The 20,252-nt window shown below is 49.5% G+C and overlaps 2 protein-coding genes across 2 annotated transcripts; one reads left to right on the forward strand and one right to left on the reverse strand.

The window, feature by feature from the left end:
* Window positions 1-1,518: 1,518 nt before the first annotated feature.
* On the reverse strand, window positions 1,519-7,448 carry LOC133343515 (trypsin inhibitor ClTI-1-like). Its single transcript, XM_061553178.1, has 4 exons — window positions 7,153-7,448; window positions 4,150-4,193; window positions 3,493-3,599; window positions 1,519-2,712 (listed from the first exon to the last, which is right to left on the reverse strand). Exons 1-4 carry the CDS (start codon window positions 7,205-7,207, stop codon window positions 2,667-2,669), a joined length of 252 nt encoding a protein of 83 aa, XP_061409162.1. The 5' UTR covers window positions 7,208-7,448; the 3' UTR covers window positions 1,519-2,666.
* Window positions 7,449-13,946: 6,498 nt separating this feature from the next.
* On the forward strand, window positions 13,947-20,045 carry LOC133343246 (histamine H2 receptor-like). Its single transcript, XM_061552681.1, has 6 exons — window positions 13,947-13,965; window positions 14,742-14,803; window positions 14,890-14,963; window positions 16,074-16,364; window positions 17,938-18,238; window positions 18,545-20,045. The coding sequence occupies exons 1-6, from the start codon at window positions 13,947-13,949 to the stop codon at window positions 18,833-18,835; spliced, it is 1,038 nt and encodes a 345-aa protein (XP_061408665.1). The 3' UTR covers window positions 18,836-20,045.
* Window positions 20,046-20,252: the final 207 nt, after the last annotated feature.

Raw genomic sequence — 20,252 nt, forward strand, 5'->3', positions numbered from 1 at the left:
AAAGCATGTTTCCTACTTGAACATAAATGTTTCTCTTTTATATACATTTCAGACCAAAGTACCAAAAAGCATGTTTCCTACTTGAACATAAAAACGTTAGTTTCATGCTATTATCAATATGGCTGCGGCTACTTTCATGACGTTTGCATTTGTCAGAGAGATGTTTGAGGTCTCTTACCCCCGTCGTTGTCCACAAAACTTCAGTGCCGACACTTTGAAATAAAAGACAGGGAAAACAAAAAAGAGAATTGCTAACATCACATCCAGCCAGCCACCTCCGTTTCTCATAACAAGCGCGGGTGAAGCTTCGTGTGTAGCTTCGTCCTCTGTCACTGGCCTGCTGCTGGATTTGTAAATCGGGTTGGTCCGGTCCGAGATCCTTTATCTTTTTTATTTCTTCCAGCGAAAGCCTTGTGAAAGGGTTTTTTTGTAAATAAATTACAGAATTTGGATGAACTGCTGCCATTGTTTACACAAAAAATTTGATCAGCCTAGCAAGTGTCAAAGTGGTGTCGCCTTCGCACTCGCAGTAGTGGCCTACAGCGTAAATTTGAATGACAGGTGACGAGAACCAATCAGATTGGATAAAATAACATGTATCCAATTCTGATTGGCCAGGGACGCAACGACTTGCGCCCCGAGGATAATCTTTAAGAAACCAATTAGAGACCAGCTTCAGGTCACATGCTGTCCGAAAATGTAAAGTCTCACATAGACATCCATTTGTCCGGCGCCCAGCATAAAACACATTGAAAAACATAGAAAATAGTTGACCGATTAAAGCCAGTTTTTATTAAATGCTGATGCTTTTCTTACTACCAGCCGGCACATCGTATGAAAAAAATATTTTATTTATGTATTTTTATATAAATTTTGTATATGTATATTTCTGGAATATTGATGGGGGCGGCGCCCCTGCGCCCTCTATTGACGAGCCGCCACTGCTACGATCAGTATTGTGAAAAAACCTAAAGCGTCTCCCGACGACACTCGTCTCCATTGCCCTCAGCCAGTGGAGGAAATTCCACAATCCTATGGCAGAGGCTAGCCTCTCGACCGAACGACCACTTTTGATTCCCCACAACGTGGTATCTATTTTATCCACCCTTGATAAGATGATGAGTTGAGTCGCCTCTCACCCCTCAATGATGTGCAGTGCGTTTTAAATGTCGACAAGTGGAGGTATGTGCTCAGTGAATTAAACAGTAAACTTAGATTATTGCAAATAAATCAGTACGAATAAACAATAATAGGAACAATCACCAGCTTATACAAACGCTGGAAAGTTGGTTGCATAGTTTCCCGATGGAGTATAAGTGTAAAGTAAGACGGAATCTTAGACACATATCTCATTGAGCTATCATTTGTCGCCAGGTCGCTCCTGAAAAAGAGCTGTATAGCACAGTGGGCCCCTTACCTGGTAAAATAAAAAAAAAGTTTTAGTTTAGTTTCAGCTACACACCAACATAATCTGTGCATCTCGGGCGATTCCACGTGAATTAAGCTTTGTCACTGACAAAAAGGAAATACTTTCAATTTATTTTCAATGATGCCGCCCGTAAACATCACATCCCCGACGCGAAAGGACAACAACAGCACACTTTGACTGCGGTCACCGATCTCAAACGCTGGAGCACGGAAACATCACTGCCCGCTTCCATTACTCGGAGAGTCACGGGGGGGGTTTGTGTGCCGGTCCGTGGGCATCATTGCGGGTCTATCACTCTCCTTGCGAGTCGACAACCTCAACTGTGGCACGCACAACAATGCTACTGCCCGCATCGAGCATTCACTGGCAGCGGTGTTTCAGATATTCACCAGGTTCACTCACCAACTTTAACATGAGCGCATCAACGTTGCCCATCCGACTTCCCAACGTACGAAGGATGAAATGCGTTTATGTACGAGCAACGTCACGGTAATGCTACCAGAGCGCAATAGCGGCATGCCTGGCGCTAACTTTAAATTCATTATTTTTTTTCTTATTATTAAGCTAAGTGGAGGTTGGACAGCCTCGTACACACAGCCGAGGTATGTAGCTCCAAGATAAGAGCCGTTTGCTTTGGGTCCATGTCTTCGTTAATGAATGCATTTATTTTAAATAATAAAATAAATACGCAAATAATGTGCATAATGCGTGATATAACTTTGCGTCAAACATCTAACAGAGGGTGAGTTGGGTGTGTGGGGGTCAGTACCTAGAAGCATCTGCCAGTTCACCGGCAATGGTTCAAACCAAGCCTGACTGCTGATTAAATGTCGAAACCGGTCCAGAGTTTTGCTTGTGTTGAACCAATGCTGTTGAAATGTTGCGCTCCCAGAAGGAAGAGCCGCATGGCCGACGTGATGTGTAAAACATTTTTATTTGTTTATGTGGAGACACAGCTAAGGGCATATTGTCTGCTTATTTGTTTTTGTTATATTCTCCACAACGCCCCGAGTGATTATTTTGTTTTAAACTATATCCACAATCGTCAGATGCACACACATGGATCTATTGTGAGGTTACATTCACGTAATAATGTCAACTATAATTAGACAAATATAACGACGACGATCGGCTCTGGCAGAAGGCGGTTTCGGCCGATGCAGGACGCTGATCTCCACGATGGCTCCTCCGACCCCGGATCTTGCCAGGATTAGGGTTTGAATCCGGGTCGCTGCGTTCAACACAGCCCCTCGTGTGCCATGCTCACCTTCGTAGAGTACAGCCTGCGCAGATAGAGAGAGAGGTCACGAGGTCAGGAACGCCTTGGGGTGTCAAGACGTCTGCGTCTATCGCATCCACCAAGGGCAAATTATTAAGCTAAATGATCAAACTATATATTTTTTTATTTTAGCAGGTAAGATGCACGGAGCTATACAGCTCTTTTTCAGAAGCGACCTGGCCCACAAATGATAGCAAATGAGGTGGCTTATCATATGGGTATTGAAAGCAGCCAAATACTCTAAACGTGTGTTTATAAATGTGGAGATAAAAATCGGAGGACCCGGAGAAAAATCCACGCGACCATGGGGAAAACATGGAAGCTCCAAATATACAGGCGTCAGGATCGAACCCATGCCCTCCTGTATACCAGGCGAGGTAGTTAACATCTCGTTACCGCAGGCACTCTTATAACCCCAGCCCACCAGAATGTTAAACCAGTACCATGTTTACGCTGTGCTGCGTGTGTATGTACACAGGGAGCCCGCCCCAACCCCCGCTTATTTGGGGCCCAGAAAACGATCTGTAAACCAGCAACGTCTCTCAGTCTTCCTTTTGTGGCCTTCTCTGCCCGTCTCCATCCCACTGGGTTTGCCTCGCTCCACCTGCCCCCAGATCTCTGCGTTCGATGCTCTCCATCGCTGCCCGTGGTTCTCCACCTGTCTGAGTGACACGCCCTGGGCTCTGCGTTCGGTCAATATTTATGGTGGGACCGAAAAATGTCCACGTCGCTGCCCCCCTTCCCCCACGCCTCCCCCCATCTGGCCCGCGAGCCCCGTGCGCACCAGTTCATGTAGCAGAGCATGCAGCTGTTGGGGTAGGTCTTCCCGTCCGTGCCGCACACGGGGAGGTAGTTCCGCGTGCAGCGTCGTGAGTAACGCTCGCAGTCCAACTGAGCACCCGAGGAAGACAACAGCAACACCGACGACGATGAACGCGACAGTCACACCGACGGCAGCAACGACTCGTGGCACGACGATGAGCGTGGAGAAGGGCGAACACAGCAACCATTAGGCATTATACATGATGATGTTATGACGTTATGATGGTGGTTGATGATGGCAGTAATAATGATGGTGTCCTAGGGATCTTCAGCTCAAATGAGCACTGAGGGCTGGTGTTCACCTCGTGTCTACAGCCCTGAGCCATTGGTGGAAATCTCCACATTCCTTTGCCAGGTGTCTGTACCTCAAATTAATACCAAGTTTATCGACCCTGGGTGGATGATGGACTGAATGATTAATCCCCCACCGCCCCAAACAGGATTTGAAACTCACAACCTTCTGACGCGAGCCGATCTCTCTACCCGGCCGGATATTTTTGACGATTATATGATGGTGATTAATCGCAGTGACGACGACGTCGGTGGTGATCCTGAAGGATAACGTCGGAGTTGATTATTATGACCGACGGTGGTGGGCAGATTTGGCAGGAGCCCATACCTCCTGCGTCGTTCCTGGAACCTCGTTCTGGGAGGCAGCGAATTCTGTAGTCAGACGAACAGACATGTCACACGGGCACAACAAGAGAGTCAAGCAGACAGACAGACAGGCACGCATGACCTACAGACACACACACAGAGGCATTACATAGATGCATAGACAGGAATTGCACAAATAAGGCGGGCATGATATACGCACAGTGATGACAAAGACATACACGCTTAGAATCAGAATACTCGTCAGAATCTGTATTTAGACTGGAGGAATCCGGTGAGCCATGAAGCTCGTATTCACAGATGTCCCAGTTGGGGCACGGGGTCAGAATGTTACATTTAGGCACGCTAGGCACAGCGGTTAACTGGTCCTGGACTTCTCCCCGAGTCAACTCAGCCTCTAATGAATGCCTGGTGCGGTGTGTAAACGTTAGCATAGGGAAGACAAAGGCGGTCAGGCTTGGTGCTGTCCACACCACCCCCTCGTGTGCTGTACCGTTCTTCAATAGGTGCTCTCTAACAGCAGGGATTTATAATAAACGGCAGTCTAAACACACTCTTACTTCATCCTGTCGCATTGGTCTGGCCCAAGTCCCCTTCCTCTCCCCCCACAACCCAATCTTGTCTTGTTGTATGCGGGTTGTTAAAACTGGAGAGATAAATCAAACTAATACTTGAAAGAGCCAGTCACCATAACAGATTATACAAACATGATATTTGTTGGTTCGCATGTAATCCCACACGCACAGTTGTGAAGAACACTTCAAGTGTCTCGCGCAGGGGTCGGCGACCTGCGGCTCCGGAGTGTTTCGTGACATAATCTATGTACGTATGTATGTGTGTGTATGTAAGTGTGTATGTATGTGTGTGTATGTAAGTGTGTATGTATGTGTGTGTATGTAAGTGTGTATGTATGTGTGTGTATGTAAGTGTGTATGTATGTGTGTGTATGTAAGTGTGTATGTATGTGTGTGTATGTAAGTGTGTATGTATGTGTGTGTATGTGTGTGTATGTAAGTGTGTATGTATGTGTGTGTATGTAAGTGTGTATGTATGTGTGTGTATGTAAGTGTGTATGTATGGGTGTGTATGTAAGTGTGTATGTATGTGTGTGTATGTAAGTGTGTATGTATGTGTGTGTATGTAAGTGTGTATGTATGGGTGTGTGTGGGGAGCGGTAGTGTAGAGGTTAGCACGCTGCGCTATGAACCCGGCGACCCGGGTTCGATTCCCGCTCACGGCCAACACCGGTGACGATTATCTGAACCGGTCCTGGGCCTCCCCTAGGTCGACTCAGCCTGAAATGAGTACCCGGTGCGGTGTGTAAACATCGCCACTGGGAGACAAAGGCGATCGGGCGTGGTCCTGGCCACCCACCCCCTCGTGTACCGTTCCGGCCTTCATAGGTGCTCGCTAACAGCACTTGCCCCTACAGTCTGTTTTGGCTATATGGGGGATCTTTGTGTTTGTGTGGGTGTGTGGGGAGCGGTCGTGTAGCGGTTAGCGCGCTGCGCCACCAACCTGGCGACTCGGGTTCGATTGTCGCTCACGGCAAACACCAGTGACGAATATCTGAATCGGTCCTGGGCCTCCCCTCTCCGGCCCGGGTGCCGTCAAGGGATTGCTCCCTGTTGGTCAACCACGTTATGTATGCTGATGATCTGGTGATTGCTGCTCACTCAGAGGAGGAGTTGGAGGTGCTGCTGCTGCTGAACCTGGAGCGGGCCACCAAGAGGTGGGGCCTTACCATCAGCTCCGCGAAAACTAAGCACCTGCCTGGGTATTTTGTGCCATCAAACATTCCACCCCCACAACTCCCAATTGGTGATGGGGCAGTTATATAGAGAGTGGAGAGTTTTCCATACCTGGGCAGTGTGCTCATGACCGGCTCGGGTTTGACAGCAGAGGTATCGCTCTGAATCAGTCGAGCGACTGCGTAACACACACGAAGCTTCGGGTCTTTTCGTCCACGGTCATGCCCTCCCTTCTCCCCTCTCTATGCTTCCAAAACGTGGACCCCCTAATGCTACATCTTCGCCAGATAGAAACATCCATCCTGAGTTTAACCAGGCTGGATTGTGTGAGAAGCTCACAAATCCTTGAAAGATCTGAAAGAAAGTCCAATCGGTGAGCTCCTCCGGCAGGCAAGTCTGCGTTGGCTGGGTCATGTAGCCCGCATGCCCAGACACCGCATGCCGAAACAGCTTTTGTTGAGCCGGATCGAGGGGACTCAACGTGACGTCTCTGCCACTGAGTGGCGAATGGCGGTTGTTGTGTTCGTGTGTGTGGGGAGCGGTAGGTGTAGTGGTTAGCGCTAAGCCGCGCTACGAAACCAGCGTGCCGAGTTCGATTCCCGCTCATGGCCAACACCAGTGACGATCATCTGAACCGGTCCTAGGTCGACTCAGCCTCAAATTAGTACATGTTGCGGTGTGTAAACTCGAGTACGTAGTGCGGTGCGCTAACCACTGCACTACCGCTCCCCAGACACACACACAAGCACGCGAGAGCGTACAATACAAAACATGAATTGTAGAAACACCACCTCGAACAACACACATTCACGGCACACGCGGCCACACCGCGAGGTGGATTATCACATCGCAAGGATTGTGAGATGTGGTGGCGGCTGGTGGCTTGGGGAAGGACGCCTCCATCCAGCAGTGGATGGACCATGCCTGCTGATGGCGACACAGTCGGGCAGAGACGCACCGTAGCACTGGGTGTGACGTAAGTGTGACTACACATCACGATCCACATCAACCAGCACGAACTTGTCCCGGCAGAAGGAAACACGTGCTTATTACATAAATCAGACATAAGTCACACGCCTGTCTCGTTTCGACCTCCAAGTCAACACACACACTTATTGCCTCGGGCAAGCGCTGTGTTAGCGAGCGCCCATTAAGGCAGGCACGTGAACATTAGTACAGGTCGTGTGTTACACTCTGGCTGCGTTGTGTCCGAGTGGTGTTGGGGGTGGGGGTGTAAACAAAGTCTGTGTACGTACCCAGGCACACGGACAGCATAACCAGCAGCAGGAGCAGGTAGCCTCGGAGAGCCATGGCGAAGCGGAGACGCGCGCGCAGAGAATCCACGGGGAGGTTCGTCACTGAGAGATGCGGCGGCCAAAGGGAGGGACGGCTGCGCAGCAGATTCACCAGGAGATAGCAGGGGACAAACACTGGGTGCTGGGCAGGAGACAAGCACCTCGTGCCTTTATACGCGCGCTAGGGGGTGGAGCAGAGGGAGACGCGATGGGGTTGGTGGTTGTGATGATGGTGCCGGTGGTTGTGATTATGACGACGCGCGGAGAGGAATGCGATGTTTAATGTTCCACTCCTCGACTCCTCTGGCATCTGAAAAAAATGCCTGCCCGGTCTGGTGAAGGAGGGGGGGGCGGACCCAGAGACCCAATCAATCTCCTTCCCTGGAGATGGGAAATCTGGCGACTTCAATTCCTCCGAAACAAAGGGCAGAGGATCGAGCGTGTCCATCTGTGAAGATTCGGGCACAATCTGCGTGGTGCCCTCCAGTGGTTGTGAAACTGCAATTGGGCCCCGCAGTTTCTGGAGGGTCCCAGATGCCGGACTACGAATAGAGGGGAGGGAGCGGAGGGAATAGGAGGGAGGGAATGGGAGGGAGGGAAGGATATTTAATTATTTGTACCAGAGCCCATGCCAAACCACGCTACGCCTACTGCTCTGTGTCAAAACAAATTTCAGAACTTTTAATCCTCAAAATTTTCACGCGTTGTACCCGAGCGCTGTTTTATCGTAGTCTTCCGTGTGCATTTTAATACGCAAGTCCTGTTTAACTACTCTCGATGGCGGTGAACGTAGTGCTTTAAACGTGATATTGCTGGCATTAAACCTGTCCCTGTTCCTGTATTTGTTGTGGTTCGAGACCGAGGTCTCCCTTACAAAAGAAGCGTTTAATAATAATAATTTACATTTATCAGTAAGGTGCTTTCCACTCATGTCTCAAGGCGCCTTGTTTAGTCTCAATAGGATCTCACCTGGTTTTAAACAAAGCCTTCAATACATCAAGACGATCACCAGAGCATGTTGTCTTTGTCTACACAGCTGTATCTCGGGTAGTAAGTGTGAATATGTGTTTATTGGGAATTGTGCATTCATATAATGATGATGTGTAAATACAACTACCTCATCAACATACTCACTATCTTGACTTAAAACTTTCGTGACTGCTGGAATGAATATTTTTGGGTTCTTTCGGTAAAGTCACGTCAATATAATAATAATTAAAAAAGTGAATTAAAGTAGAAAAATACAAATAAAATAATAATAAACCACTAATGTAGACTGTAGCCTAGTTCTTAATCGGAGTAAGCGTACTGGCAGTCTATAATGCAGACTGTAGCCTGGTTCAAAGAATACTCACAATCGCCATAACGCACACCACCACCAAACCACACCCCACCATCGCAATACCACACACTACCAAAGACAAAGATCCCCCCGTATGGCCTTAACAGAATGTTAAGGCCGTAACAGCAAGTGCTGTTAAGGAGCACATATGAAGGTCGACACGCACACGAGGGGTAGGTGGCGAGCATCACGCCCGACCGCCTTTGTCTCCCCAGTGGCGATGTTTACACACCGCACCAGGTACTCATTCAACCTAGGGGGAGGCCCAGGACCGGTTCAAATAATTATCACTGGTGGTTGGCCGTGAGCGGGAATCGAACTCAGCTCACCAGGTTCGAAGCGCAGTGCGCTGGACGTTACGCTACCGCGCCTCCGTCATTCGCCACGAAGTGACGGTGACGTCACTACGGCGCCTGTGCCAGGCCAGGTGCACTTTGAGGCTGCCACATGAAGAGCTCGCTAACAAGAGCTCTCGGGACAGACCAAACGGGTTCCATGGGTTGGCTGACTGAGATGACCGGTGGATGCACCAAGCTGTATCCCCTACTGTGCCAACTTGCTTTATTTTATCCACCCGGCGCTCCGCCCGTTGTTGTGAGCGTCGCTCCTCTGCCCTCCGTTGTTGCTGGAGGGCGACTGCCTCCAACTGCCCAGCAGCACCCTACCACCACTACAACCACAAACACCGCACAACCACGCGACCGTACTAACACCAATACCCGGCGCATGTGCCAGGCTAGGTGCACTTTGAGGCCACGACATTACCAGCACCAACACCACCATCACCAGAAAACTACACACACCCATCATCAACATCACACCAACACAACAATAACAGCTATCAGGAGAATTGACGTGACAAATAAACTACCACCACAATCACTACCATCCATACCACCATCAACAACAAAGCCTTAGCAGGCTGTTGGGGCAAGTGTTGTTAGCGAGACACACACACATGAAGGCCGACACGCGGGGCCGGATAGAGGAACGGGGCTTTAGGGGCTGCAAGCCCAGGGGCCTCCGCTAGCTGGAAGGCCTCCAGAGATTAAAAGTGAAAAGTTATTTCATTTGTGAATGCTCAATTGTTGTTAGCCTTGTAAAAATACCATTTTATTTTTCTTTAACTTTGTTTTCCTTTTAAAATATTACTGGGGGCCTCACAGTAGCCTGTAGTCCAGGGGGCCTACAAAATCTTAATTCGACTCTGCCGACACGGCGCACGAGGCGATGGATGGCCAGCACCACACCCGGCCGCCTTTGTCTCCCTAGTGGCGATGTTTACACACCGCGCCAAGTACTAGTTTGAGGTTGAGTCGACCTAGGGGAGGTCCAGGACAGGTTTACTACCGCTTTCCTCAACACCACCAAACACCACCACCAACCACCACAATCACCATCACCATCGTTTTCATCAAATTCATCCTCTGGACGGGACGCCCCTGGGACGGGGCACAGGAACTGGGGCAGAAGCGGGCAGTGGTCACCGGGGGAAGCAGAGGGGTGGTGGGGGCACGGGACCAGGAGGGGGGGTGGTGGGTGGAGGGGGGACCCCACCATCACCACCACCACCCCCTCCCCTCCACCTCCACCCGGCATCTGCCATCTCCCCCCCCAACTCCCCTCCCGTATCCACAAGTCAAGTCATCGATACCCGTAATTACGCGTTAATTAGCGGCGCTGCTCGTGGGGGACTCGAGACGAGCCGCCCCTCGTGCGTGTGCTTACTGAGCGGAGGGAGCAATTTACTTGGATCGAGGGCGATCTCCGAAGGCGTTTATCGCCCGCGCTCATCCGAGCGAAATAATCGCCGCGACTCGCGCGCAACAGAGAGAGAGAGACGCGGGAGAGTGCCGCAATTTACCCCCAGGGGAGCTTCCACATTCTGCTGTTTCCTCGCGATCACGCGCCGACGACAAAGCAAGCTGGCGAGCCAGCGCAACAAACAAGGGAGCCTCTGTCGTGTTAAGCCAGGCACGAGATATACATCCAGGAACGGAATTTGTATTATGCTGGAGAAATACGATGAGCTGTGAAGATCGTACAACAACCACACAATAGGAAAGGAAAACAAATCACTGGAAAAAAATATGTAAAATATTTCAAGTATATAAGTCCAAATTGCATAAGGACACCAATTCCCAAGCTTGGGCGAGGCAGCTAAACAATAGCAAGAACAGTTGCAGACCACACCAAGACAACGCACAGAGTGCCTCAAAAAATTCCACGTTCAAAATTGAACTATGGATACGTGGTTAAGGATGAAAGTGACAAATCACAATTGCAAATGAATTTGATCAATTCTGTCTATCCTAATATAACTTAACTATTACATTTATCCCCGAATAAATAATAACCATGAAAATGCAGGCCGTCAACCCATGTATTAGCTCTCCGGATCAACATTAGCAAGCAGCTTTTGTTTAAACGAGCAAAATCTGACCGAGTACGACCTTTATGACTCTCATCAGGAGAGCCAGGCTTGTTGCAACAATCTGCTTGGATTAGCCGAATGTTATTATTGGCACGGGGGCTCCATATATACTATGGGACGTCTTGGTACAATGTACATACCTGTCAACCCATATGGTTTACCCGTCTTCTTCTACAGGGATATTGAGCTTTCAGGTCCATACGGCGTACAGCCTTTTCAAAATTGGGAATTTTTTTGGTCTATTTGTTTGTGTTTCTCCCTTGTGATGGGGCTTTGTAGGATGAACTGTTGAATGTATAAGGGCACGGGGTGACCAATCAGGTCTGAATTGGTCTGTAATAAGGTAAGGGGTTGACAAGTGTGATTGTAGAAAAAACTAATTTGTGAGCTGCCGGTGCGGAGCATCATGCGGCCGTGTTGAGTGATTTGTGTTGGAGTATTTGTGTTGGGGGAATTGTGTTGGGCGATTTGTGTTTAAAGGAATTGTGTTGCGTTCAAACGCACGCGTGTACAGCGGGCGCACACGTACAGCGAGAGGTTCACGTATTGGACTAAACCAGGGGTCGGCAACCTTTCCAAGAATAAGAATAAACACTTTTTTGTACACAAACACAGCAGCAGGTATACAGCAGTTGACAGCACATTCTGACTCAGAGTTATTCTTTAACAATACAGTTTGACTGTTGTACATTTTGTCGTCACAAATACATTCCGTAGTGACCCATTCACTGCCATATTGATCAATTATCTTTACGTTAAATTATGTTTCAGATTTACGGGTTGTTGATTTTTTTCAACTGCTGCCCCCAAAGGGCTGCCCCTAAGGGGAGGCCAAAGAGTCGCCAGGGGGGGCAGCCAAAGAGCCACGTTCAGCTCCAGAGCCGCAGGTTGGCGTCCCCTGGACGAAACCGTCAGTCCATGGGCCACAACAGAAAACTGACACCACCTAAGGCTGCAAAAACCTTTTGATGTTCCTATAAATGTACATGGCTCATACGACTTAATTATTTGATAACCTCACTCGTTTCAAATAGTTTTCACATAATTCACTGTTTTTTGCCACGTAAAGAAATCGGAACCACTAAAGTTACGCCCCCTCCCCCCATCTCCAGGTGGTACCGACAAAGTGCGATATTTACTCTGAGCTCAGAGATTTCCCGTTGGAAAGTGCCCCAAACGCACGACCTCCTGTATACCACGCGACGTCGTTAACATCTCGTCGCCGTGGCTTCTCGTTGGAACGCGCCCACGAACGCACGCTCGTCGCTCCCGACACGCGGTGTGTCCGTGTACAGGATGTTGAACGTATTTCGCACCGTATGTAGCCAACCGTGCTAATCAGAGGGGCGGCGGGAAGGACAACAAACTAATCACATAAAGCAGTCTTAGATTAATAAAAGAATTCAACCTAGATTTAAAAGTGCATAGCTCCAGTGGCTTCCTAGTATCGGAAAGAGTTCCATAAGTGCTCCACTATCGCACACAGCACTCCGATAATATTCTTCACACGGCTCCACTTTAGAATCCTCTCCCATCGGATATTTCCCCAAATATGTCCATTGTAACCTTCTCCGGTTCAAGAAACGTGCATTGGTTCTTACCTGCTGTGAGATCACGAGTGCTGTTTGTCGCTGGTCGCTTCACCTCAAAAGCAATTGGACCTGTGTTCAGCAAGTGTAATTAAAAACACAACGTCCGTCCCTCCCCTCCACTCCCCATCATCACCTCCTCGCTGTGCCACGTCCCGTTAGGATTCAGCCCCAAATGTTCCATTGTGGCCATGAGGACGATGGTGTTGTTGTTGATAGGCTTCATCTCTCTCGGGGGGAGGCGAAAGGGGGGGGGGTAAGGGGGCTCTCGGTGACACCAGCAGGGGGATATGAGAGTGGTGGACAGGGGATACGCTGCGAGAGTGGAGTGGGGGTGTTTTGCGACCCCTGACAGCGAAGAGCCCGGTGGACTGAGAGGGGAGGGGAATCGAACCGGTCAGCCTTGCCTCGTGAAACCTGTCGGGTTGAGACGCGACGCACACACCCGGGGGCTCGCTTATAAAGGACGGAGCGCTTACAATCACCATCAGCAGAACTGCGACACAGCGGCGTAATCCTCAGTCGTTAAGCGATTAACTTAAACTAATTTTCACTTGGCCGAAGCTGGGAAAAGTAAGCGACTTGGTGGATAGAATCAAAGCGATCGAGGTCATCATCGTCAGCAACATCAATATCATCATCAGCATCAATAGCAGCAGCATCATAATAATTATCGGCAGCAGCAATACCATTACACTATGTAACACATTTTTTGTTCCTGGGTCGTAAATGTTATTTCGTAATTGCTTTTGTGACCAGGACAGTGATATTTTGAAATGTAACTATTTTCAATGAGAAAACGGGCGAATTTGTTTCTTTTCGTTCACGTAAAGTCAGAAAACAACAAGATATGAATCAAAATTAACATGTATTTATACTAAAGTAATGCTAAAATGACTACAAAAGATTTAGAAGTGAGTAGTTTTTCGAGATTATTCCTCCCCACAGAGAACTCGGTCCGCTGTGGCCAGTTCCGCCTGTGGTCGTGTGCCTTGGTGTTATAAATATTTTTAAATTTTTGGATTACTTTATTATAAACACATTTTTATTTGTATTCATATGTTTCTTTTCTTCTGACTTTATGTGAACGAAAATATACAAAATCGCACGTTTTCTCATTGAAAATAGTTACATTTCTAAATATCACTGTCCTGGTCACAATAGCAAAGTTTGTGGGGAATAATAGCCATTTTCTGGACTTTTGAGGCATAAGCAATTAGGAAATAACACTTACTACCCAGGAACAAAAAATTGTGTTACACAGTGTTATCATCAGCAACATCCGTATCAGGAGTATCATCATCGACAATAGTGATATCCAGCGGCATCATCCTCAGTATCATCATCAGTATCATCATCGTCATCCTTGAATCTGGGGTGGGCAGCTAGCATGGACATCATGCGGCAAAGTCAGAGCTGGCGTTAAGGGCAGACTGTGTCCTGCCACGTGAACGTGGAATTTCCACTGCACACGAAAGGGAGGGTCTGCCATAAGCAAGCACCGTGGTTTGGCAGTGCGGTGTTATAATCCTGCGCAGGGCCCTCGAGTAACGAACAGCCCAGTGGTGACACTTGTTTGTGCGTCATAGCAAGAAGGACCTAGGTTCGCTTCCTGACTTGGGCGTCTTTCTGACTGCGCAGAGTTTGTATCCCCCCCGCCCCCGTGTTTTGCGTGGGTTCCCTGGGTTCTCTGGTTTCCGCGTATCATAATACAATCGTTATGAAAATATGAAATGTAACTTGATATTGGCCAAACATCCTAATTGTTCAAACTGTGGTGTCTAAATGACTCTATTGGGGAGTACACACATATGTGTGGATGTTGAAGCGACATCGCACCCAACTGTGAACACTTGGCAGGGCCTTCCACGAGGCTAAGTGAAGTTTTCCTGGGTAGCCAGGCCTCACCATGATGATCCACTGGCATTGTCCTGTGCGGAAAGACCTCTTAAGCTGCAACGCAAATGCATCCCCAGCCATCGTGAGGATCCTGCCTCCAAATGGGGGGGGGGGGGGGCACAGCGGTGGGGGAGGGGGCAGGGAGTGGGGAAAGGCACTGCCGTTCATAAGTAGGAACTCGCTAGACTTGGAATGGGCGATCCACCCTATCCAGCCATCCTTACATGATCCACCTACCCCGGTGTCCCCCCCCCCCATCCCGTGGACACCCACCGCGCGCGTGCAGGGAGGGAGACTCGCGCCCAGGTTTGGGGGCCTCTGTGCTCGCTGCCATGCAGATACGTGAAGGTGACGGTGGTGGTGGTGGTGATGTTGATGTGGCCTCGTTGTTGAACTGCACCCTCGGAGGGTGCTGGAAACACCCTCCTCTGCAGCGGGCCGTCATCGCCACCTCCCTGGTGACGCTCATCTTCGCCACGGTTGGTCCGCGCAGTGATCGTTGGTGGCGGTGGGTGCTTGCCCATTAACCCATGCATAGAGGGGCCCGAAGCGGACATTATTTTTGGGATGCTCCTTTCAAATATTGCTATCATAATACCATGTTTGAGGAAAAAAATAACTTTTGCTGGCTTGCTGGAGAGAGAGAGGAGCGGACGGATGATCACGTCCAAAGCACGTGCGGGTGCTAGTATAAATATATATGAAGAAAACATTTAATTCATAAAATCGATTTTCTTTCGCTCACGTTAGGAAAATAATCGATTATTTTCTTTTCGTGTAACTGTATGCGTGTTGAAATTATTTCGCACCGAACGTCGCCAACAGTGCTAATCAGAGGTGGATGTCGTATGTGGCGAGATCTTGAATTGTTTAGCGACCCTGAATTATAACGATTATTATTCGATTATGAATTCGCCTTCATCGGTAACATTAATTACTCTCTCGTGTAATTTACCGAATAAATTGTAATACGTCATTATTTTCAGGAGGAAGCCTCAATTGAGTCTCATTCAAAAACGAATGAGGAGCGGTTTGCTTGCTTCACGTGACAGGTAGGAAACCCGAGGAGTTTCAGCGAAAACCCCACACAGGAGGAGAGATAATCTTCCACGGTCCACACAGATGGGTTTATGAACCCACTCATTCTACGCCCACCTCGCATCCCAAACAGGTTTGGGGGAAGTCACAAATATCCACGAGCTGGAGTCGTGGCTTCGAACCCTGACTGCCTGCTGTATATTTGGAGTTTGCGTGTCCTCTTTCCCCGTGGGCGTGTGGATTTTTCTCCGGGTCCTCCGGTTTTTGTCTCTACATTAAGTATCAACATGCGTTTAGAGTGTTTGGCTGCTATAGATTTCCACATGATGAGCCACTTCGTTTAGCTATCATTTGTGGCCAGGTCACTTCTGAAAAAGAGCTACACAGCTCAGTGGGACTTACCTGGTAAAATAAAATAAATAAAATAGTTTATAGTTTTTGTTTGGAGTCCCCGGGTAAAATGCCAGATGATACCTCACCCGCCTCTGATCTGAGCACCCCTTCTCGCACCCTCCCCCCTTATGTCTCTATCTGCTAAACTGGGATCCAACCTCGTCTGTGGGCCACGTGACCAAACCAGGTCGCAGGGCAACGCGTGCGTGTGTCTGGCGGTGGCGCTCACGCGCCGCTTGCGAACTCTCACCAACTGCTTCACGGCGTCGCTGGCGGTCGCCGACCTCCTCCTGGGTGTGCTGGTGCTGCCCTTCTCGGCCTTCGTAGAGCTCCACTCGTCGTGGCCTCTCGGGCCCACCTTCTGCAACGTCTACACAAGCTCGGACGTGATGCTGTGCACGGCCTCCATCCTGCACCTGCTGGCGATCGGCGTGGACCGCTACTGCGCCGTGTCCTCTCCGTTCACCTACGCGTGCAGGTGCGGCCCCGGGTTTGCGTCTGATACATATTTACGAGAGATATCGCTCATTCCGCCTATAACCCAAATTGCATTCTCATTGCTCTATTGGCGCCGTACGTTGAGACCGAAGCGTTTTTCCGGATCTTTCGCAGAGCAGTGAACCCCCCTCCCCTCCCCATCCTCCCCACCCCGCGTTAGAGAACGAACCCGCTGAAATTGATATCACAGAACTCATACTTAGTTCCCTTCATTGGTCAGCACACCAGTGGGCAATTTCTCTGACTCACTCTGCCACTGAGAGTAATGTTTGTCGCATGATAGTCTGACCTCCCGATATATACTCTTTGATTCTTTCGGTAAAGTCACGTAGGTAGAAGAATAATAGATCACGACGTTTTGATCGCAACACAAGCACTCGTCATCAGGTGGGACAACCACAGCAGTTTTTGTTGTTGCTGTGGTTGTCCCACCTGATGACGATTGCTTGTGTTGCGATCGAAACGTCGTGATCTATTACTTTCTAACTACGTGACTTTACCAAAAGAACCAAAAAGTATGGATTCCTGCAGTCACGAAAGCTACAAATCTAGATTCTCCCGATATATATATTTGTTTCAGAGCAAAAATGTAAGCAAATTAAGTACAAAACCAAATTTTGTGACTATCGTTATTTTAATATTCATGTTTGTAATGAATGTGAATAATAATTATTATTATTGTTGATAATTTCAACTCGTAACTGGCACAATATTTGTATTAATTTGTGTGCCGAGTTGAGACGCTCAACTCACAACAATAGAAAACCCGATTATAAATCTGCAACCTGGATTCGAACCCAGGAGTTCGACGGTTCCGGCTCAGCGCTCCGACCTCTAGGCCACGTGGCCTCCACCTCTCGGCGCCCGAGACCTCACATCTAAAATTAAAAACAAACACTATTTTTCTTCTTGTTTCTTTCGGTAAAGTCACGTAGAAGGGAAGCAACAAAATAATAAAAATAAAACACAATAAAACAATTCTCACGACGTTTCGGCTACAACGCAAGCAGCCGTCTTCAGGTGAAGAATGAGACACTACCAAACTAGGAGCTTATATATATATATATAAGCTCCTAGTTTGGTAGCCGAAACGTCGTGAGAATTGTTTTATTGTGTTTTATTTTTATTATTTTGTTGCTTCCCTTCTACGTGACTTTACCGAAAGAAACAAGAAGATGAATCCCTGCAGTCACGAAAGCTTTAAATCGAAATTTAAACACTATTTTTATTTTACCAGGTAGGGCCCACTGAGCTATATAGCTCTTTTATTAGAAATGACCTGGCCACAAATGATAGCTTAACGTCCTGGCTTATCATGTGGAAATGTATAGCAGCCAAATACTCTGAACGCATGCTTATAAACGTGGAGGGAAAAAACCCGGAGGACCCGGAGAAAAATCCATGGGACCACGGGGAGAGAGACATGCAACTCTAAATAAACAGATGTCAGGGTCGGGATCGAACCCACGACCCCCTGCATGCCACGCGATGTAGTTAACATCTCGCCACCATGGCGCCCGACATATCTGGCTGTGCGCCGCGCTATCCCACAGGGTGACCCGCGGGCGGGTCGCGGCAAGCCTGGCCGTCATCTGGCTAGTGTCCCTCGCCGTGTCCTTCCCTCCTCTGCACCTGGGCTGGAACACGGAGGACGGCACCCCGCAGAACAGGGGCCCCGGGGACCCCGCCGATCGCTGCGTGTTCGAGCTGAATCGCGGATACGTCCTCTTCGACGCCACGGGCACCTTCTACGTGCCGCTCGCTCTCTTGCTGTTCACCTACAGCCGCGTGTTCGTCGTGGCTCGCGCGCAGGCCAGGAGGATAGGCGCCGCAACGGTGGGGCGACGACGAGCAGCCGGAGGAGGTGGTGGTAGAGGAGTGTCGGGAGGAGATGCTGGAAGAGACGGGGGGGAAGACGGTAGGAGAGGCGGAGGAGGAGATAGCGGAGGAGGAAATGGTGAAGGTAATGGGGGGAGAGGAGGTACGAGAGGAGGAGTGGGAGGAGAGGGAGGAATAGTCGGTGGAAGATCAATATGCGGAGACGGTAGAGAGAATGGAGGAGGAGGAAGAGGGGAAGCGCGAGGTGGATTTGAAGACCGAGGACGACCAAGAGCAGCAGCAGCAGGCGAATCAGGAGGAGGAGGAGGAAGCATCCACCAGCCGCTCACGCTGGCCGCGCTCAGGGAGCACAAGGCCACAGCCACCCTCTCGGCGGTGATGGGCGCCTTCGTCACGTGCTGGTTCCCATACTTCACCGTGTTCACCTTCCAGGGCGTCACGGGAGCCTCGGTGGAGGCGAACGCCTTCGCCGTGGTGCTGTGGCTCGGCTACGCCAACTCGGCGCTCAACCCGCTCATCTACGCGACCCTCAACCGCGAATTCAGAGCCGCCTTCGTGAAGCTCCTGCGCTGCGGGCGCCCGGGGAGGGCAACACCAGCGCCACTACCGTAGATGTGGGCAGACGTGCAAAGTAAGGAGGAGGTGGAGGTGGTGGCGGAGCGATTTTAGCGCGCTGCGCCAGGAACCCGGCGACCCGAGTTCGATTTCCCGCTCACGGCCAACATCGGTGACAAATTGGTGAACCGGTGCTGGGCCTCCCCTAGGTCGACTCAGCCACAAATGAGAACCTGGCACGGTGTATAAATATCGCCACTGGGAAGACAAAGGCGCTCGGGCGTGGTGCTGGCCACCCACTCCCATGCGTACCGTTTCGAGCTTTATAGGTGCTCGCTAACAGCACTTGCCCGCGAGTCTGTTAAGGCTACACGGGAGGTCTTTGGTGCAGGTGGTGCAGGTATGTTGAACTTCTTTCGTACCGTACGTAGCCGGCCGTGCTCATCAGAGGTGCGGGCACCGAAATACATGCCTTTCATGAATGAAAAATAATCACCCGTTCTACCCTAATGTTCAATAATCATCATGAGCAGCAATAATTGTATCCACTGCTGGATGAAGAAAGACCTCGCCAAGCCATCCGCCACCTCTCACAATCTCGCGAGGCAACATCCCTTATAAACTGACGTTTTATTCCTGATTATGGAAACGAACCCCTTCGCTTCAGATGTTTCATTTCCTTGCGTTGGTCATTGTCTCCTCGCCACTCCTGCGTGTTTACCAGACTGCTCAGACGTCCCTGCCAACCCATTACTCATGACACACAAACTGCGTGCCTCAAATGAGCCACAACACCTCGCTGATCTCATCAAGGAGCATAACCCATCACGCGAACTCCGCTCATCCTAGCAGCCGCTTTTGGCTCGCCATCGAACAAAGACGGTCACTGCATCGCACGCTTTCAGATGCGCATCTGCGGCCGTCTGGAACGCTCTTCCTTCCGATATTAGGAAGCCACTGGAGCTATGCGCTTTTAAATCTAGAGTTGAAAGATAATTTCTTTAGAACCTGCTTTTTGTGCTCAGTTTGTTTTCCTTCCCCGCACCTCCGATTATCACGGTTGGATACGGTGCGAAATAAGTTAAACATTTGAGGGTGGCAGGGGTGGGGTGTGGAATATACCGTCCTGAATAAACAAACCTGCGTCCTCGTGTTGCTGCTACAGCATGCGTGCCCGTGTCCGTGTGGATGTGCCCACGCGAACCCAACGTGGTCAGATCACTCCACACACACAATGTACGAATGTTTAACTTCTGTCGCACCGTACGTAGCCAACCGTGCTCATCAGAGATGCGATGATGAAGAGGATGCCACTGTACAAATTGTGCCACGCAGAAAATACGGCGCCCAAATAAGGCATGGGGCAAACGTCCCAAAGCAAGGCCTGCCTCTTAAACTACTACTTTAGGTGCGAGCACAGCACGATATTTACACGCATGTTAATTACGTGTTGTATCTACAATGGGAGGGGACC

This window comes from Lethenteron reissneri, chromosome 17, assembly GCF_015708825.2.
Source record: "Lethenteron reissneri isolate LAM-NWPU_2019-01 chromosome 17, ASM1570882v1, whole genome shotgun sequence".
Classification (NCBI taxonomy): domain Eukaryota; kingdom Metazoa; phylum Chordata; class Hyperoartia; order Petromyzontiformes; family Petromyzontidae; genus Lethenteron; species Lethenteron reissneri.

Coding starts and splice junctions, on each gene's coding strand:
- LOC133343515 (XM_061553178.1), bottom strand. CDS start 7,207: ATGGCTCTCCGAGGCTACCTGCTCCTGCTGCTGGTTATGCTGTCCGTG. Junction 4,194..7,152: donor TATGCTGTCCGTGTGCCTGG/GTACGTACACAG, acceptor GTCTGACTACAG/AATTCGCTGCCTCCCAGAAC. Junction 3,600..4,149: donor TTCCAGGAACGACGCAGGAG/GTATGGGCTCCT, acceptor TCGGGTGCTCAG/TTGGACTGCGAGCGTTACTC.
- LOC133343246 (XM_061552681.1), top strand. Junction 14,964..16,073: donor CGCAGTGATCGTTGGTGGCG/GTGGGTGCTTGC, acceptor TGACCAAACCAG/GTCGCAGGGCAACGCGTGCG. Junction 18,239..18,544: donor CGGTGGGGCGACGACGAGCA/GCCGGAGGAGGT, acceptor AGCATCCACCAG/CCGCTCACGCTGGCCGCGCT.